The sequence below is a fragment of the Haemaphysalis longicornis genome, unplaced genomic scaffold (assembly GCF_048455015.1).
Source record: "Haemaphysalis longicornis isolate Haplotype H1 unplaced genomic scaffold, Haemaphysalis longicornis Haplotype H1 scaffold_7, whole genome shotgun sequence".
Taxonomy (NCBI): domain Eukaryota; kingdom Metazoa; phylum Arthropoda; class Arachnida; order Ixodida; family Ixodidae; genus Haemaphysalis; species Haemaphysalis longicornis.
In genome coordinates this window covers 115,153,760-115,172,090 of record NW_027526422.1, presented here as the reverse complement: position 1 = coordinate 115,172,090, position 18,331 = coordinate 115,153,760, and the positions used below count along the sequence as shown (strand labels likewise).

General features: G+C 48.9%; 1 protein-coding gene across 1 annotated transcript; it reads right to left on the bottom strand.

The window, feature by feature from the left end:
- On the bottom strand, positions 1 to 1,920 carry LOC144146487 (uncharacterized). Its single transcript, XM_077678434.1, has one exon. It carries the CDS (start codon positions 1,918 to 1,920, stop codon positions 1 to 3), a length of 1,920 nt encoding a protein of 639 aa, XP_077534560.1.
- Positions 1,921 to 18,331: the final 16,411 nt, after the last annotated feature.

Here is an 18,331-nt window from a genome sequence, read left to right as displayed (position 1 = left end):
TTAGAGAGCAACGTAAGTGCCGAAGTCCTCCGAAATAGCCATGCGGGCACCGGGCGCGCAGCGAAACGCTTCCTTGAAACTCAACATACCGCCCAGCTGCTTGGTGCAGTTGAAGCTGGCATCGAGTCGGCGCTGCGTGTGGCAATAGCTGATGAAGAAAAGGGCTTCGCCCCCGAAGCCGGCGACCTCCTCCAGGGACTCACTCTTCTGCCTCTCCCGGAAGGCCTGCAGGGCCGGCATGAAGTGCCACCGGTCCTGCGCCGTCGCCTGGCCGCAGGTTCCGTTGCCGACCTTTCGGAGGCTTTCAGGATCGGCGGAGAGACCACGCATGAGGGTCACGGCAAACGCGGCACCGAGGCCTCCGTAGTTCGCCGCCAGGCTGCCGTTGGGGTAGTAGAAGGGCGGGAACGCCGCCAGCAACGACACGGTGACGCTGTTGAGGAAGCTGTCGTACGACAGGACGTCGTTGTCGTGAGATTGCGGCAGCCGGACGCTCTCAAAATATGCGGGGCTGCCGACGAGCCTTGCACTGGCCTCCCGGTCAGCTATCCAACGGTCCAGGGCTTTGGTGGCGGAGGCTGGGCGGCCGCGTCGGGCGTGGGCGACATGAGCCATTATTTTCCCGGACATGGACGCGGAACGCGGCCACAGATTCACCCGCAGGTTTTTGAGTTTATCGGGTGCTCGTGACTTCGCGGCGGGCGAGATTAGAGGCGAGATCTCTGCAGTGTTGGTGACTGCTTGCTGCACGCTGTCCAGAAGGAGGTCTACAGATTGGCGCGCCTGCGGCGGGAAGTATCGGGTGACCACGCCGGAGAGCAAAACAATCTTGAACGCCTGCTCCACTTCTGATCCGCAGAAGGGTACTTTAGCCTCCAGGCCAATCTCTCCTTCACCATACTTGTGGGTGACGAACGATTGGTCCGCCAGTGGCGCGTATATCTGCAGCAGCCACCAGCCCAAGTGACTCAGTACGGCCGGTGCATCGTACGCCCTGAGAGTCTGCCGGACAATTTCGATGACCCGCATACTCTTGACCACGACGACGTCATCCCGCGAGAAGGACTCGTTGGAACGCTGAAAGAGGTGGTTCAGAACCGCCGTCAACCTACCAAGGGGCGCACCCAGGCGGTCTGCGAATGCGTCGAGCGTCAGAGCTGTGGAGTGCCGCTCGGCACACGCCCTGGCCAATCTAGCCACGACACGCTTCGTAATGTTGTGCACCTTGCGGTGGTCTACCCGCTCCCTGTTCGTCGCGTCGGGATCCGAGAAGGCCTCCACGAACGGCTCGATGTACTTGCTCTCTGCCGCCCCGTAGGAAATCTCGCGGTACAGGCCGTCCCACGACCTGGCGTAGCTAGTGGGAGCCACGTACAGGGCCTTACCCTCGTTGCTCACGTTGCCGGCGGACGGTAACATCTTGACGTCGAACCACAAGGGCAGCTGCCATGTGACGCAAAGCTCCAGGAGCACGCTTAGCGGATCGGCGTCGCGGGGTGGCGCTTCCGGCCACGGAATGCTCAACTTCCGCATAAGCTCCTTCAGCGTCCTGCGCGCACCCGAGGCGTCGTTGTCCGGCGGCTGTTGTTCGCAAGCGGCCAGTGACGAAGCGACCACGTCCATCATGGGAGCGGAGAACCTTCGCTCGCGGATCCCTTCTGCCAGCCAGCTTGCCCAGCCGGTGCGGACGTCCCACTGGAGTCGGTAGGCGAGGTGGCCTGCTGAGCTGGGCTCAGGAAGCCAGTGAGAGGCAACGAACGCCCCGAAGTCGTGGCACGGGTCGACGCTCATGTTGAGCGTGCGGCGCAGCAGCGTTGCGTACGCGAGGCACCCCGGTCTTCTGCACGGTTTCGCTGCTAGGAAGTTTGCGTGTTCCGTCCCGGTTGTGAACACAACGAAGATGGTGGCCGCTACGGCCATGGCGGCGATCACGGCCAGAAGGAAGCAAAAAGCGGCCACTGCGCAGTGACACTGGCCTTGAAACGTTGATTCTGCTGCGCTGGGGCTCTCCTGTCCTCGGGAAATCTGCAAGAGGTGAAATGAGCGAAAGTTATACAGCGCATGAACCAGCGTGTCCGTCGCCCTTATGTTATTTCATTAACGGCAGAGCTGTTTAAGCCTTTAGTTACGCCGTTTAGCTCTACCCCCCCCCCCCCCCCCCCCCAAAAAAAAAAAAAAAAAGCCCGAGAATAAAGGCCGACCACACGTGAGCGCATGCTACCTATACGCAGGCCTCCGAGCCTCTCCTCATTTTAAGGGATATTACCCTTCATTACCGCCTCCTCCGCCGTACTCTTCCACCCCTACACCCACACCTATCCCCCGGGACTATCCCCAGGTGGCGGATACTGCAAACGCACACGTTCCCTCATCGTACTCAACGAATACATACGCATCCACATCAATTCCACACACCCCACTGCCCCAAGTGCGGTCAGCTGGATACTCCATATCACTCTCTTTGCGAGTGTCCTGCTGACCCGTACTCCCCACTCCCCTCTTCATCTCGCTGGGAGCAGGCCCTGGGTAGCTCCGAGGAGTCCATCCAAGTGCTGGCCACCTCCCGAGCTCTGGTGGTCGCGGCAGACCTCTGTCGCGGTCGCGGCAGACCTCTCCGGAGCGGTAGACCTTGTTTCAGATTAGATTTCGTTGAAATGTTTCGCTTTGTGTGCAAGCGCAGTCCAAAATTCCTGGAGCCACTGGAGCCTGCTTGCTTGCTATAAAGGCGAAAGCCTGGCGATACTTGCAAAAATTAAAGCCGTTCCACTCAACGCGAAAGCTGTCGGAAGTGGAGCAGTGATATGCCATAATGGGCTGTAGCGCAGATATCCGCCCATTGCTACCATCAAACGCATTTCAAATTTCCCGCCTTCGCAGTGCTCGCGCCCCCTGCCTCAAACAGCACCAGCGGGAGTTCTGTTCTTTTTGTGCTTGCTTTACCTCCCGCACGTGCCCGCGTTGCACCGCCACTTTTTTTTTTCGCTTACTGTCGTGAAAACCAACCCAACGAGCGTTCCTAACTAAATAAACGGGGGCGCTGCCGATTAATTCCGTATATTTTGCCTCAAATGCACCTAAAGTTCTCATTGCGCTAAACAACGGGGAGCTGTGCGACAAGCGCCTGCGGTTCACGAGTTTCGAACGCTTATGACTATATAAACCGCTTGGCTTTCCAAGCCTCTGGGGGTTAGGCCGCGACGACGGTACACCGTGTGGCTCTACTTGGGTCCATGGCGAGCGAGATACGGCAGGGCGAGCCCCTAAAGTGCTCTGCACTTAAAACTGCAGTGCTCCGTCGTGTTCGCGTTCCTTTCTACGCTCTCGCTTCTTCATATTGCGGCGCAAATTACTTCAGCAGGAAAACTAGTGACACGTCCTGGGTGCCCCTGTCGTACTCACGTGTTGTCACCTGCATCTGTCACGCGGCACGCACTAGGCTACCTTTTGTAGTGCTGCTGGCAGCGTTCGGAGGTATCACGGTGGTAACGCACTCGTGTCCTACTGTGGAGACCCGGATTTATTTCCCATATAAGCGCGAATGCGTATTTTAAGGCGAAGCTTTAGCGTCCCCACTGGTGCCGTTGTACGCCAATACGCCCTGCAGGAAACCCAACTTTCTCTGACGATGACGATAAATTGTCGTGGATGAAGGGAAAGAAAAAATGCCCGGCCATCTCCACTAACGTTAAGCCTGGAGAGGGGCGAAGCATCAAGTGCATAAGCGTATTCTCGGCGCCTTGGCGTTTTCGCCAGCAAAGATGAAACCATTGGGGTATAGAGGTATACAGCTTGGCTGTAAAAGTCTCGTGTCTTTGAAGCACGGAGCTTTCTAGCGCGATGCGTAAATGAGTGTGCCGGGGTTTCTTTAGTACGCGTTACGTTCTAGCGCGATAAACGAGTGCCCCGGCGTTTTAGCACCGTGTGTACACGAGACAACGACGACAGGAGACGCCAACAGCCCGAGCCCCTAAGGTGCTTCGTCCCTAAAAACGTTTCCCGTGACCAGAATCGAACCTGGCTGTCTCGCGATATGAAGCAGGCATCTATACGACTGCTCCATTTCGACACGGTCGAAGCGAACGCGAAGCGCCAGGCACACCCCAGGACCAAACGTTAGGCCTACGGAGTGCCCATACAAGAGTTGCTGTGAGTATTCTAGAAAAGTGGTGCCTACAGCCAGAGTAGCACATACTCGCGGTGCGGGATTGGCCAACCAAAGAATACACCACGATAAAGTTTCGCGTTCAACCATCGTCGTCGTTAGACGGAGGGGTGCAAGATTTCTTAGTTCACCCTTACAGCGGAGGCCATTTTCTGTACGGGAAAACGACAAAGTGCCGGTAGGTCACTTAAGGTTTTCGCCGTAAAATGTGCATGCCTGCGCCTGATAGTGAGAGCCTATAGCGTACTAATTTATCACTACCGCAAATACATGCAGCAGCCAGTGGCAAAATCGCATTATTAGCCTGCGATCGACTTGCATGAGCGGAGAAGGCCGACAACTTCGATGGACAGTTTCGCGGCGTGTATTTGATACACCCTGTCCTAGGCACTAGTACCACACAATAAAATTTGCTGTGGTCGGAGTGCAGAGGCTGGTTTTGCTCATCGACTTTGCGGCGGCGCCATTATAATTGTACCACGACGGCGCATGAAAACGACCTTTCCAGATTGGCTTCGAACCTCTGTGACAAAAGTGTCAGGTCGAGTGGGCGTTTGTCCCGTCGTTCTTCCTTGTGTCCTTGTCGAAGTCGCGCTCTATTTTTCAATCATAAAGGTGTCAGGGATTTAGAACATTCTTTCAGGAAGATGGTATCGAGTAAATTTGAGAATAAAATATCCCGGGCCATCTCCACTAACATGAAACCTGGGGAGGGACGAAGCATCTACAGTGTATAAGCATATCATTGGCACCTTGGCGTTTTTGTTTATGGAGAGGAAACCGTTGGGGTTGGAGCTATACAGCTTTGCTGTAAAAGTCTCGTATCTTTGAAGCTTTTGATTGATTGTGGGGTTTAACGCGCCGACGCAACGCAGGCGATGAGGCGCGCCGTAGTGGAGGGCTCCGGATTAATTTTGACCACCTGGGGATCTTTAACGGGCGCCGAAATCTCGTACACACGGGCGTTTTTGCTTTTCGCCTCCATCAGAAAAGCGGCCGCCGCGGCCGGGAATCGAACCCGTGACCTCGTACTCAGCAGCGCAACGCCTTAGCCACTGAGCCACCGCGGCGGGTGTATCTTTGAAGCATGAAGCGTTCTAGCGCGAGGCGTAGACAAGTGTGCCGGTGTCTTTTAAGTAAGCGTTCCATTCTAGCACGAGTCGTAAGCGAGTTTCCCGGTGTTTTAGTACCGTGACTACATGAGACGCGATTAGGACGACGACATTAGATGCCGACAGCCCGAGGCCCTGATATGGACCCTGCTTGCTCTGGGCGACTTGTGACGTGCTCTTCAACGTCACGGAAAAACGGAAGGGAAACGACAGGGGGAAATTCCAGCTTTAATCGTTGAATTTGCAACGAACAAAGCATCGTTGGCTGTCGAACAAACGCCGACAGAGCTGCTACGGCGCCTGATCTTTCAGTCAAAACAGTTATTCACGCTTTGGAAATCGTTCACGCCCGAGCCGCCGATCCCCTTAAAGGAGCCATGACGACAAAAAGCAAGTTGTTCAATTTGAAAAAAACAATCAAGGTACGCAAATGCTGTTTAATTGCCTATTGTGCAAGTGCCGCAACGGTTCCTTCTGTTTGAACTCAAACTGGCTGGAACTTTGTAATATCACCAATTGGAATTACTTTTAATGAATATGGGAATTTAAAAACTAAAGCCGTTCCACTCGACGTGAAAGCTGTCGTAAATGCAGAGCAGTGATTCGTCATAACGGCCTGTGGCACCGTTATCCGCTTACTGCTACTACCCATCACGCTCTTCGCCTCCCTGTCTCACTTCTCTCTTGATGAATTGAACGGAGGTTTGTCCAAAGCAGTTCAAATTTCCCGCCTTCACAGTGCTCGCGCGCCCCCTGCCTGGAACGAACAGCGCGAGCGGTTCTCGTACGTGCCGGCACCTTACTGCGCAGTCCACAACGCGTTGTTTTTGGCGGTCCCATCTCCCCGCGAGGGGGACTCGAGTAAATGCGTCGCATAGGGGGTGGGTGTATTGCGTTAACGTTTAGTGTTTGGGGAGTTGGTGGTAGTGAATGCGTTGTATCAGCAGCTTCTTGACGTAGTTTGAATGAGTCAAGGATATAAGGCGCGTTCGTAGCCTCCCATTCTGTTTCGGCTTTGTGGCGCAGTGGGTAGATCACCATGTACATTGCGTTCCGCCCGCAGCGTCGAGGGATCGAAACCAGGCGCCGGATAGCATTTTTTTTATATAGTGTAGGGGGAGGGGTGCGGACAACGACGGTGCGGACTACGACGGACGTCAACGCGGGTGACATCGTGAGTTACTGAAATGCTCTGCATTAAAAAAAAAAAGAAACTAGCTTTTTGTATCTCACTCCGATCCATCCTGTACTCTAAAGACGTTCTTCAACGAGAAAACGCAAGAAATATAAATTTCGCGCTACAATGATCACACAAGGGAACGCAATGGATTACTCAGCGGGTTTCCAGAAAGCGTCGAGAAGGTTGAGATATACATAGGTCGCAAAGGGCGCCGCGACAGCAGTCGCCGTGCTTGGAGTAACTCTTGAAGGATATTTTGCTCCACAAAGGGAAAGAAAAATGGCAGCATCTCCACTCCGTGGATGATGGCGAGGATACGGAGTACGGGGACTCGAAAGGACATCCAAGTTGCGCCCCGAGTGACATCCGATTTGCGTCCCGATCGTCATTCGATTTGAGCCGTGAGTTGCACCTTGATTATTGCCTAAATGAAACAGCAACTCACGGCTCAAATCGAATTTCGCTTGATTTTCGCTTGATGGTGGTGTGCGCACGGGTGGACGCGGACGGACATTGGGAGGTCCTAAGGTAGTCCACACCGTTACAGGGGAGGGAGTAAGCCGTTTGACTCTCGGCTACCAACTCACGGTCGTAGCCCAATGGGCGAGACAACTGACACTAACTCTGTCTGGTCTACCAGACACAGGCTCGAATCCTGCCAGTGCCTGTGTGATTATTTTCGATTGTAAATGGTATGCGCACGCACGCGGACGGACATTGTGCGGTCCTACGGTCACACCTAAAAATCAGCTGTGTACGTGAAACGAGGTACTGATACTATATGTTTTACCGTTCAGTGAGTACGCTCAAACGAAGAGAAGAACCAATGCTTTTAGTGTTTCATCTTCGGAGGTATCATCATCACCACACACTTTTAATTGCTTTGGAGCATTAGTAGGGACGGGGCTGGACTTCCACCAGTGTGTCCACCTCGTGTGGTAATAAATTATTTTTTTTCTAAGTCTGCTTACTGCTCCGATCACTTAGAGCCGCGATTATGCCAGCTACGACAGTGATTATATGCACACCGGAACGGAGAGCACCGGAATGGCCAGTAACCAAAACTGTGCCTATGTCGTGCATTGTGGCTGGACTCATCCTGCACTGTTCGCCAGCGTTTTACCTAATACACTTTGAGGAAACACTAATACTAGCAATGCGAAGACCTGTCTTGTGTTCGTATTGTTGAAATCTGGCCTTGAACCATTCACGCATCCAAAGCATTCCACCAGGGAATATGTTGTCCACTAGGCGATTGCTTTCACGGTGAACGAGCTTAGAAACTATATCCGCGGGAAATATAAAACTATAAGTTGATGGACTCCATCAACTTATAGTTTTGCCATTGAATGGTAATAGTGCGAGGTCACACGAAAGTCTGTCTGACTTCGGACGTGGCTCGGCAAAAAAGTGTACAAGGAACCGAACCAGGATTCGCTCATGAAGGCCCAACGTATAAGGCAACAGACCCTGCCCCAGAAACAATTGAAACGGCATTCGTTGAATTGTTTTAGAGCTCGAAACACCTCGCCCTTCTCGTGTATCCAGCCACTACAGCAGAAATAGAGAAGAGCTTGAACGGAAAGACTACATAGATGCCCGTTGTGCTGCTTGACAGCAATGCCGTATCAGCCATGCTATAGACCCTAGTCCCGAAACGTCGTCTCTGGCGCGCGAAGAGGCAATGCATTGATCCCCGGATGTGCATCTGCTACACGAAGTCTAAACAGTGCTGCAAAAGAAACGATCAAATGAAGCCGACTTACCTGCTCCGACATCGTCTTGCGCTGGAGGATGATGATGATTCTTCGTCGTTATCTTTTCTAGTGGTAAACGCTTGTCGTCAGCAGGTGGGCTTAGAAGAAGCTGAGACCAGCAGAAGGTTTTTATCCATTCGCAAGATAATAGGCGATACTCTGTTCAGCCTACAAAAAACAAATTACTCGGGAACCTTGGTCTGCTTGTGTTTGAAAGCGAAATCCTAGCGATTATTAAAGACATCTTTACTGCTGCATCGTGTTTAGGTCTGATGATGATGATAATAATGATGATGATGCCCTCAAAGTTTCCGGATCGTACCCACAACGGGGGATTGGCCATGGCTAACTCACTTGTTGACATTCGCGAGGACTTCAAAACGCTAATTTATTACCAAAAAGACAGTGGCCGTAAAAAGAAACTTCGTTATGATTCAAACCCCAATTTACCCTTTTAATTTTTTCTCTTTTGTTTGTCTTCGTCGTCTGCCCCGAGTAATTCCGCCAGGCAGACTGGCCGATGTTCGCGCCGCAGCGTTCCCGCAGTCAGAGCTCTCCTTTACGGTCACCCGTTCTACGTACGCGCCGCCACGCGCACCTGTCACGGCGCACGTATCAGGTTAGTTCTTGTCCGTTCTGGCAGAGTGCCGAGCAACTGCTATGGTTAGAGCACCTGGTGGCGGCTCTAGTGCCCTGGGCTCAAACCCCACACGAAACAATTTATTAATGCGTAGCAGGCTTTGCCGACTACCCACACAGCTTTAGGACCGTGAAACGCCCTGCTTCTTTTCCACAAGAATGTTGACTTGGAGCAAGTAAAACCAATAATCGTTATATATCGTAAATGGAGATAATTGGTGAGACAGAATTTTGATAAAAAGAAAGGAAGTTATCACAAAATTAACGGATGAAATAAAAAAAAAATATGCATCTTGTACATATCGCCCCCTAAAAAAACGAAAAATAAACGAGAAAAGTCCGCAAAAGAATGCACTTCCACAAAAATGCCGATTTGGCAGCAGTAACACCTTTAATCGTTATAATATCGTAAATGGGGATGATTGGTCAGACAAAAATCTGAAAAAAAACCCAACATAAAAGAAACTAGAATTTTTTTTTTCACAAAAATGAAGTGACAAAATCGAAAATATTGCCGCGAACCATGCATTATGTTTGTTTCTTTATGGTTTGTTTTTACTGCCCGGCTACGCCCGGCTGTGTTATCTGTGTCCCAAGCGAAGCGCATCTTCCACTTTATTTTTATGCCGCACGCGTGTTATCTCATTCGGATAAGGACAGCGTTTCGCCCTGGCGTCAACTGGCCTGGAATAATAATCTTCTTTGATCTACAATGTTCTGGATGTAAATCGACGGTTCGAGAAACAGTCGCGCCAAAACATAAAAGCCTGCAGAGCAGACGCCGCGGCATTTTCTTTCGACTCTCCGACGCTCGCCGGCGCAAGTCACTTTGTTGACTACTGCTCCGCCGCCTGCGTACTTTTTGAGTTGTTAGGGGAGCACAAGTTCGCTCCAATAAACGTGTTTTTCCTTCAAGACGACCGCCTCATCTTTGCCTTCGTGACAATATGCATTTTATACGTCCCCCCAGAAGGTATTTCTGTTCTAGATGGTGACAATTCGTGGTTGCACCGCGATCGAAGGTTCGAATTACTTGGGGAAGCCAGGGGCAATGGAGTCAGGAAAGTGAATGGTGTTAGACGTTTAAGCCTCAACAGCTGAATTCCGTTCGTAGCCCGGATGCTTTCAGGAAGCTGCTCCAGGGGCAGAAACATTTTACGGATGAAGTGCCGTGTATGGTGATGCTTTAAAGCAATCAGCCTGTCACTGATGTCGAAGCCAACTTTCTCTGACGATGATGATGATGATCACGGGTGAAGTGAAGAAAAATAATAAAACGCTCCCCGTGATCGAAATCAAACCTGGGTCCCTTGCGTTATGAAGTGGACGCCTGTCCGATTGCGACATTTTTCGTTGTCGAAGCAGTTTGGATTTGGACAGGGGTGCATGGACGTGCGAAATTAGACAGAAAATGAATCCATCCGTGTAATGATGACGATGGGCAAACGCTGGGAATGCCCGTATCAGTAAAGCATTATTTAGCGCAGTCGAAGTAAACCATCCCGATACGAGACAAGTGCTAGCATAAACAGAGAGGTTGTTGGACTTGATTATGGAAAGCCTCGCGTTCCCCCATATTAGTTGTTTTGACAGAGGGGTAGTGGATTTCTCCGCTTCTTTGCCTTTTCTTTGGCCTCAATTTGCAATGTGAGGTCGCTGTTCCCAATATCTGTACTCACCTTCGGTTCTTCCTTGAGGTTATTGGCGTCGAGAACCGGTAAACGGTCTCCTCCAGCATTTCGTTTTTCGCTAGGATTTTGTCCTACTCGCATGGGCTTCCCACTTCAGGGCCTCCTGATAGAGGCGTAGTTGTCTTAGTCCTGCCTAATTGCGTGGCGAAGTCGTCTCTCAGTCTTCAAGCATAGGCTTTATACAATGTCCGGCGACGTTACCAGGATCGCGAAAGCAGTCGTTTCTAACCTGCTCCTCCCCATACTGCGAGTCGACGCAGCCACGTCGGCACATCAATTCAGCGATTTCGCTGCGTTCCTTATAAGACATTTCGAAGCAAGCGTTTCGGTTGTATGCAGTTGGAGGCTTGGGAAGTTGGGGGCTTGAAGGGGGGGGGACGGCGGAGCCTCAAAACAATTCATGATGATCATGATGATTCTTTTGTGGTTTTAGAAACCAAAGTGCGTTTTTCTTTTCGGCATCTGCAATAGGTATATTTTTCACAGAGGCCGTCCCTGGGTTTTTCAACCGAATCATGAATCAAGTGCATTGCATTTTAAGTAACAGTTATTTATTTATTTCAAATATCCTGCTGAATGGAAGCATTTCTGGTGGTACTTAAGTCTACTTACGTGATTTCAAGGAGAAAGCTTTGCGATAGCAACCAACGTCTACTCTACTGCTATATCGTAACTCCATCTCGAGCAACTTGACCAACGCACCCCTCTTCCGGAGCGGAGCCTCTGTATATAGCAATTCGGACAACCACGCCTGCAATGGTGAATTTAACAATTGGCTTGCCAGCTTGTCCAGAACCAGGTTGTCGCGGAGTTCTCCTGAAACTGCTTTCCAGTTCCTCAGCCCTATCTGTATATAAGGCTCGTGACTTCTGAATGTATTAATAATTATTGCGTTTTTTCAGTTAAGAAACATCTTTCGTGGCCGGATTTGGACTGAGGGAAATACAAAAGCCGGTCCTCTCAAATTGAACTTAGTCGTATTTTGTTTCAATGACCCCTCTAAATGCTTGAGACATTTTCACAACTAGTTTCGCGTCTTTTGCTTGCACAGTATTTGCTTCTTCCATCATTCATTGGATCCGCAGCTACACCATTGTATCATGCACTTTCCGGTCTCTCCATGCCATTAAGTGCCTTTTACACTTCGTATTTAGTCACTATTGGGACCTCGCCTCCAATTTTATTCATTGCACTACTGTGCCAATCCTAGCGTTTGCGGCGTACAAATATGCGTAGAATATTTCCGCAATTATTCTACATTTGGGTAATTCTACATTCTATATTCTACTTGAGTGTGCAACTCTGCTGTATTACCCATGTTGTTCGTAGCGTTTTTCATTTTCGTCTGTTAACGCAACCATTTTGCCTCGGTATATAGCAAGCTTCTCCGTCATTGCTTCTAAACTTCCCTCTCGTTTTAATGTTTGCTGAATATTTGCCACGCTGTTTGTTCTTGCATCTGTTCGTGCTTAAAACTACCATATTATTCAGTTTGTAAATGCGGTCCTTCGCTCTTTTCGGGAGGGTTTATCAGTCTGCTTTGAAATTTATGTTCCTTTTACCACTAGTGCTGGTTATTCGATTATCCTTGTGAAATGTAAGTTCTGTATGACCCCGCTATCCTTATCGTCGTCGGTCAAGACCACGAGCTTGCTCTGAAGCCGGCGTCTGCATAGTCTGACACGTTGTCTCCAACTGACAGCGCTCTTGGACTACTTTCTTTTTGACAGCTTTGTCTTCTGCGTTAACGACTATAGACTAATTTTGCCTCTGAGCTTCCGGTGACACCATGGGTAAAAATTACAGTGTCGCAAACGATTCGTGTGGGAGGCAGTTTCATCGACACTTGAAGGGGGCTTCCCAACCTGAGTGCTCTGGTAATTCCTGGCTGCAAAAAATTGGCGCAACTTGCAGTGGTTGTGCAAGGCTGGAGAAATAGCAGAGCTGGCAGCCCCTCTCCCTTCGCCTCCCTTCGCCGTAGACCCGGCCGTTGCACCTCACATGGATTTTCGAACTTGCCGCCGAAAGTTCTCCATGACTGGCAGGCCAGGATCGTTTTGTCCGCAGACTTTCACATCTTTCCCAAAGTGCACCTCGTTAGCACGAGCTAGAACCCGAGGCTACCGGGTTCGCGAACTCGGCGTCTGTATTCAGAACTCGGCGTTTGTGCTCCCCACTTCAGGCACGAACGCACGTGATCTGGTGATGAGAACAGCACGCGAAAGATCACGCCACGAACGCTGGGCAGAGTGTTCTCAAAAGGCGGTAGCTGGCCGATGGCGGACGCTCCTCACGAGACGCACGCTCACGTGCACTCAGGAAATTTTTTAGTGTTTTTTACTGGTAACGATAGACGGCGAAACACTCTAACCCACTTACAACAACACTGCAGTTCCACAAAAACTGTCGTTAGCCTAAGTCATTGTTTTAACCATCATCATCAACAGCCTACTTAGGCCCACCGCAGAGGGAAGTACCATAAAACCCGCACTACCACGCGTTTGCAGGGGGAAGGCCTCTCTCATTTACTTCCTGCGCCGCTCGAGCCCATTGTTGGCCCCTGAATTTCTTTATTTTATTCCTCCATCGTGTTATTGGCCTCCCCCTTGTTCGAGACCACGGTGTAAGAATATTCTTACACCGTGTTCGAGACCCATCTCCTGGTATCTACTCTGTTACCCTTATTGTCCACCGGTTGTCGGATCCTCTCACTACAGGGACAGCCCATGTCAATTTCTTTTTCTTTACTTGAACTATGATATCATCTACTCGAGTTTGTTCCCTGATTCAGGAAGCTCGTTTCCTGTCCCTAAGTGTTACTCCTATCATTATTCGTTCCATGGCCCGTTAAACCGATCTAAGGTTGCTTTCAAACTGTTTAGTAAGGCGTCAAGTTTCTGCTCCGTGTGTCATGACCGGAAGTATGCACTGGTTGTATGTTTTTCTTTTGAGTGATAGAGGTACCTTACCTTTCGTTATTCGGCGGTGTTTGCCCAGTTCTCCGCAGCCTATACCTATTCTACGCCGGATTTCTCTCTCGTGGTTGGGGTCAGCACTGACCATCTCTCCGAGGTGGTTATATTCTTGTAGTTCTTGTAGAGCTTCGTTTCCTAACCCGAAGAGGGCGCTTACGGCATGCTTATCCCTCATTACTTTAGATTTATTCAAATTAATTTTTAGCACCACGGCCATGCTTTGTGATTGTAGTTCCTCGAACATTTTTTGCAGGTGTTCTGCGGTCTCACTCAGCAATACTATGTCATCTGCTAATCTCAGATGACTCAAGTATTCTCCGTTTATCCTTATTCCTGTGTTTTCCCAGTCAAGCTTTCTGAACACCCCCTTCCGACATGCTGTCAACAGTTTTGGCGAGATAGTGTATCCCTTTCTTACTCCTTTTCGGGTGGGGAATTTATTGCCTTGCTTGTGAAGTGTTATCCTGGCCGTACATTCCTTATAATATGTCTTCTAGAAGTCTTATCTAGGTACCTTATATTCCCCGGTCCTTCAATACCTTTAGCACGGCTTCGGTTTACACTGAGTCAAACGATTTCTCATAGTCTGTAAATGCCGTATAAAGGGGCCAAGTGGATTTTTCTATCACTTGAACTTGAACTTGAACATGGTTGATGACATGGATGGATCCAAGGTTGAGTACCCTTTCCTAAACCCAATCTGATCTCTTGGTTGATGGGAATCTATGCTGTCACCTATGCGGCTAACTACAACTTTGGCAAACAGCTTGTAAACAACTGAGAGTAGGCTGATGGGTCTGTAGTTCTTGAGGTTTTCGGTATCTCCCTTTTTATGAATCAGAATAATGTTGGCGTTTTTCCCGGCAATGTGCCCTTTTCGAGTGATTAAGCATTGCAAAAATAAAGCATGCAGCAAGCTCCTCTATCCACGGTTATGCCTCCGTAGCCTGCAGCTTTTCCTCTTTTCATGTCCGTGAGAGCCTTTCCTACTTCCTCTATAGTGACTAATGGGACATCGTTAAGTTAAGCTTGTACTCCCAGTAGTTCCCGATGATCCAACGACGCCGGCATACAGTGTGGTGTGGAATCGTTCTGCTACCTTTATTATCTCGTCTATGTTGTGCATAATGTTACCCTACTCGTCTCTGAGTGCGTATAGCGAGCTTACTCTTAGTAGCTTCCAAAGGTTCCTACTATTTGCAGCGTTTCCTCGATCACTCCCATGATATATGCACGAATTTCGCTTGTTTTACTTCTGTTAATCAATTTAGACAGCTCTTCTAACTCAATGTGTTCTACCGCACTTGGCACCTTCATGTTACGCTTCGCAATTAGTTCCTTCGTTGTCGTAGTCAGGTTTGCAGTTTTTTTCCCTACACGCTGCTTCTCCCGCAACTGCTGCTGATTCTGTGATTGCGGTTGTTAGGTGGCCATTTAGCCTTTCTACACGATCCTCATCCTCCTCGTTTATAAACGCAAATTTGTTTATAGTTTTTTATAATTTATAAGCGCAAATTTGTTAGCGCCATTTAGCTTGTCTACACGATCCCCGTTCTCCTCGTTTATAAGCGCAAATATGTTTTGGAGAGTTATTTTAAACTCTTCTGTTCTGGTCCTGACTGTCTCCATGCTGGATTTCGTGCTTTTCACGAGTTTCATTCTTTTTCTTTTGAAATTCAGGCTTACGTTGCATCTAACCGTCGTATGATCGCTGCTTCGAGACTTACTTAGCACCTCAACGTCATTCACAATACCGGGGTTGTCACTTAAAATAAAATCAATTTCGTTTTTTTCTGTACCATCGGGACTTTTTCATGTCCATTTCCTAGGGTTCCGTTTGTAGAAGAATGTGTTCACCAGTCTCAGGTTATTTGTCTCTGCAAACCCCACAAGTATATCTCCTCGACTGTTGCGATTGTCTATTCCAAAGTTTCCCACTGGCCTTCCTCCCATTTGCTTCTTACCTACTTTCGCGTTAAAGCCACCGATCGGAATCGTGGACTGTGTTCTCTTCTTCATCGGTCATTCCACGTCCTCGTAGGAAATGTCTACCGCTTCATCATCGTAGCTAGTTGTTAGCGCATAGGCCTGCACTACCCTTTAACTTGTAACGCTTATTTAGCTAGATTGTTATAACCAATAATTTTTACAACAGGGTTGTGAAGCCAAAGTTTGTTTTTTAAGAATGTAGTGGTTTTCACCCAACATTTACAAAACGGAAATGTGACTGCATGGCCGACCACCCACACCTAGCCATGGGTGCGCGACATGACTCCACAGGGCCCCCTAAGAAAGGCCACTGGCTTTTACATAGGAAGAAGTCCCTGCGTGAAATCCTTGATGTTGTTTTCTTTCTTTTTAAATGATTGCCAGATTGCATGTTACCAAGGTGGCGCTGTTTTATGCCTTTTTTAGCATTGGTAATCAATATAGAGTAGCCTAGAGGATCCCCTTTACCCTGCTGTTGCTTTTTTAAAATGTAGATAGTGTTGAAAAGGGGCTTCCTACTTCTCTTATTTCCTGGGCCTGCTGACAGCATGAGATAAGAGGGGCAGTCATGAGGTCTCTTCCTTCAGATAAAGCATGACTACATAAAAGGCACCATCTTTTTTTGTATGTTTGAAAGATGGTAGCAGCCGCAACTTATTTTATGCGTAAAGTCATGTCATGTCTGGTTGCACACAACGCACCCATGGTCTCTCACAGAACTCTAAATACTATGTTTCACGTAGGCTCATACCATAAGGTTGAATTGTTACAACCATTAAAAAGGATGATGATGGTTGGATGTTTATGGCGCAAGGCCAACTGGGGCAAAGAGCGTCATTAAAAAGGAAAATGACCATTATAATAGGTGGTTTATTTTACCAGAACACCTATTGCAGAGTTGATGGTGCTGTGACAGATCATTGTTATATCAATATATTGTTCTAACCGGTATTGTTTAGGTGGGTTGGACAGTAAAAGCTTAAACAGCTCTTCTGTTAGAAGTGATAGGAGGCGTGCACCACGTCAAAGCGGGAGGGGATGGGGACTTTCCGTTAGTGAACGCAATTAGAGCTTGCGCGGAAGTGACTACCGATTTTCAACAAATACAGCTTTGCGTAGGCGTCAGTTTCACAGCGCGTGCTGTGCGGATACGCCAGATGACAATTCAAGAGACGCAACAAAGGAAATTGCTGCATTGCCGCTAAGACGAGTCAGAAAAAGAGGGGAGGGGGGTACATGAAGGGGGTCTAACGAACCAGTTCAAAGGCCTACGCATGCTCTTGGTTTCCACGGATTTCTTGGTTTTCACGGGAACTGCCGAACTAGCATTTTCAAGTTGAAGACTTCAATCCGTAGCGAGTATACGCCATCTAGTACAACTGTGTTCGCCTTTCAACTCATCTTTTGTCATTCCTTGCATGCAACTTGCAAAGCCACGCGTAATGCTGGGCCAATACTCGCATTGCCTGCGGGTCACTGATGTATGCGCACATTGTTTTGTGTAAACGCCACTTGCGGAGTGTTTACGGTGGGGCTTGAAGCGTCGCACATGCACGTGACGCTACGGCCGCAGTCTAAACACTACCGCTCACCCGCGTGCCAAGCTTGCTTCCTGTCGGTCGGGAAAGCAGCTGTTGTTCCTAGTTAGACTGAAGTTGCCTTAATCTTTGGAATCAACAGCCTGGCCCCCACCGCTATAAATAGTCGGGTTCCTTAAACGTCTGGTCCCGGATAGTAGTGGTACACCTTCCGTTCTGAGTCACGTGTCCATAATAATGGAGGTTGTTGAACCTTTTTCCAGTTCCACGTGTTTTGCAATTCGACTTGACAGCGGAGTTGTAAAAAAAAAGTAACAACGTATAGGAATCATCGTACGTCCCCTCCGTCTCTTTTGGATACGCCAATTTCATGGAAAGAATATTGCCCCCGAAATGCACGAGAAACTGACGCCGTAATGTAGCACCCGAAAAGTTGTTTAAAACAAAGCTATTTCGCACGTCACCCCCGTTTGACCACCACGACGAGTATCCGGCTTCGGCTATGAATTATAGGGTGTACGTACTCCTTAGTTAACGATGTTATCTGGCTATCGCACCGTCGTACATTTTCTTCAAATTTATCTGCTACAGTTGTGCCGTATCCTCACTTGCTGTACGCCATTGACGGCAAGAGAATTTTACGTACTCGAGAGATTTTAAAGGTCAGTCGAATATTTATCGACTACGATTAGGACGCGAACATAAAAAAATCTGAAATGATGATTCCTATTTCTTGAATCTTCAAAAATCCAAGCTGCATGACGGTGCGGTTTATTCATTTATTTATTTTATTTATTTGAATACTTTCCATGCCCGAAGGCTGTGCAGAAAGGAGTGGGGTTATAAAACAAAAAGTGATCGAAATGTAACAATTGTTGGAAAATGGAGGGTTTGAACTTTGCACGGTCTGTGAGGGATGCGGTGTTAGCGGAAAGGCAGTTTGCTTGTCTCTGCTTGTTCTGAAAATGGAGGAATCACTGTACGGGTTTGTTCGGAAAAATGGCACGCCTGCTTTAAAACGATGATCGAAACGAGGTGAAACGTTGGAGGGTGAAGAGAGAATGCTTAGCCAGTGCGATGACTCGCTATGTCGCTATGTCAGCTGTGTGCTTTACGGTTGATATTTTGTCGTTCGTACTGCGTTTGCAGATGGTAGAATTAGAAGACAGCACATTGTGCACGCTAAAGCCGAACCACCAAATGCTGATGCAGGTTGGCTTGTTGAGATATTATTTTATCTAACCGAGAAATAGCTCTCACAGGAAGCCAGCCTTGCGCAGTACTTGCG

What these genes read in the sequence shown, in the direction of transcription:
- LOC144146487 (XM_077678434.1), bottom strand. Translation starts at nt 1,920, where the DNA reads ATGGCCGTAGCGGCCACCATCTTCGTTGTGTTCACAACCGGGACGGAA.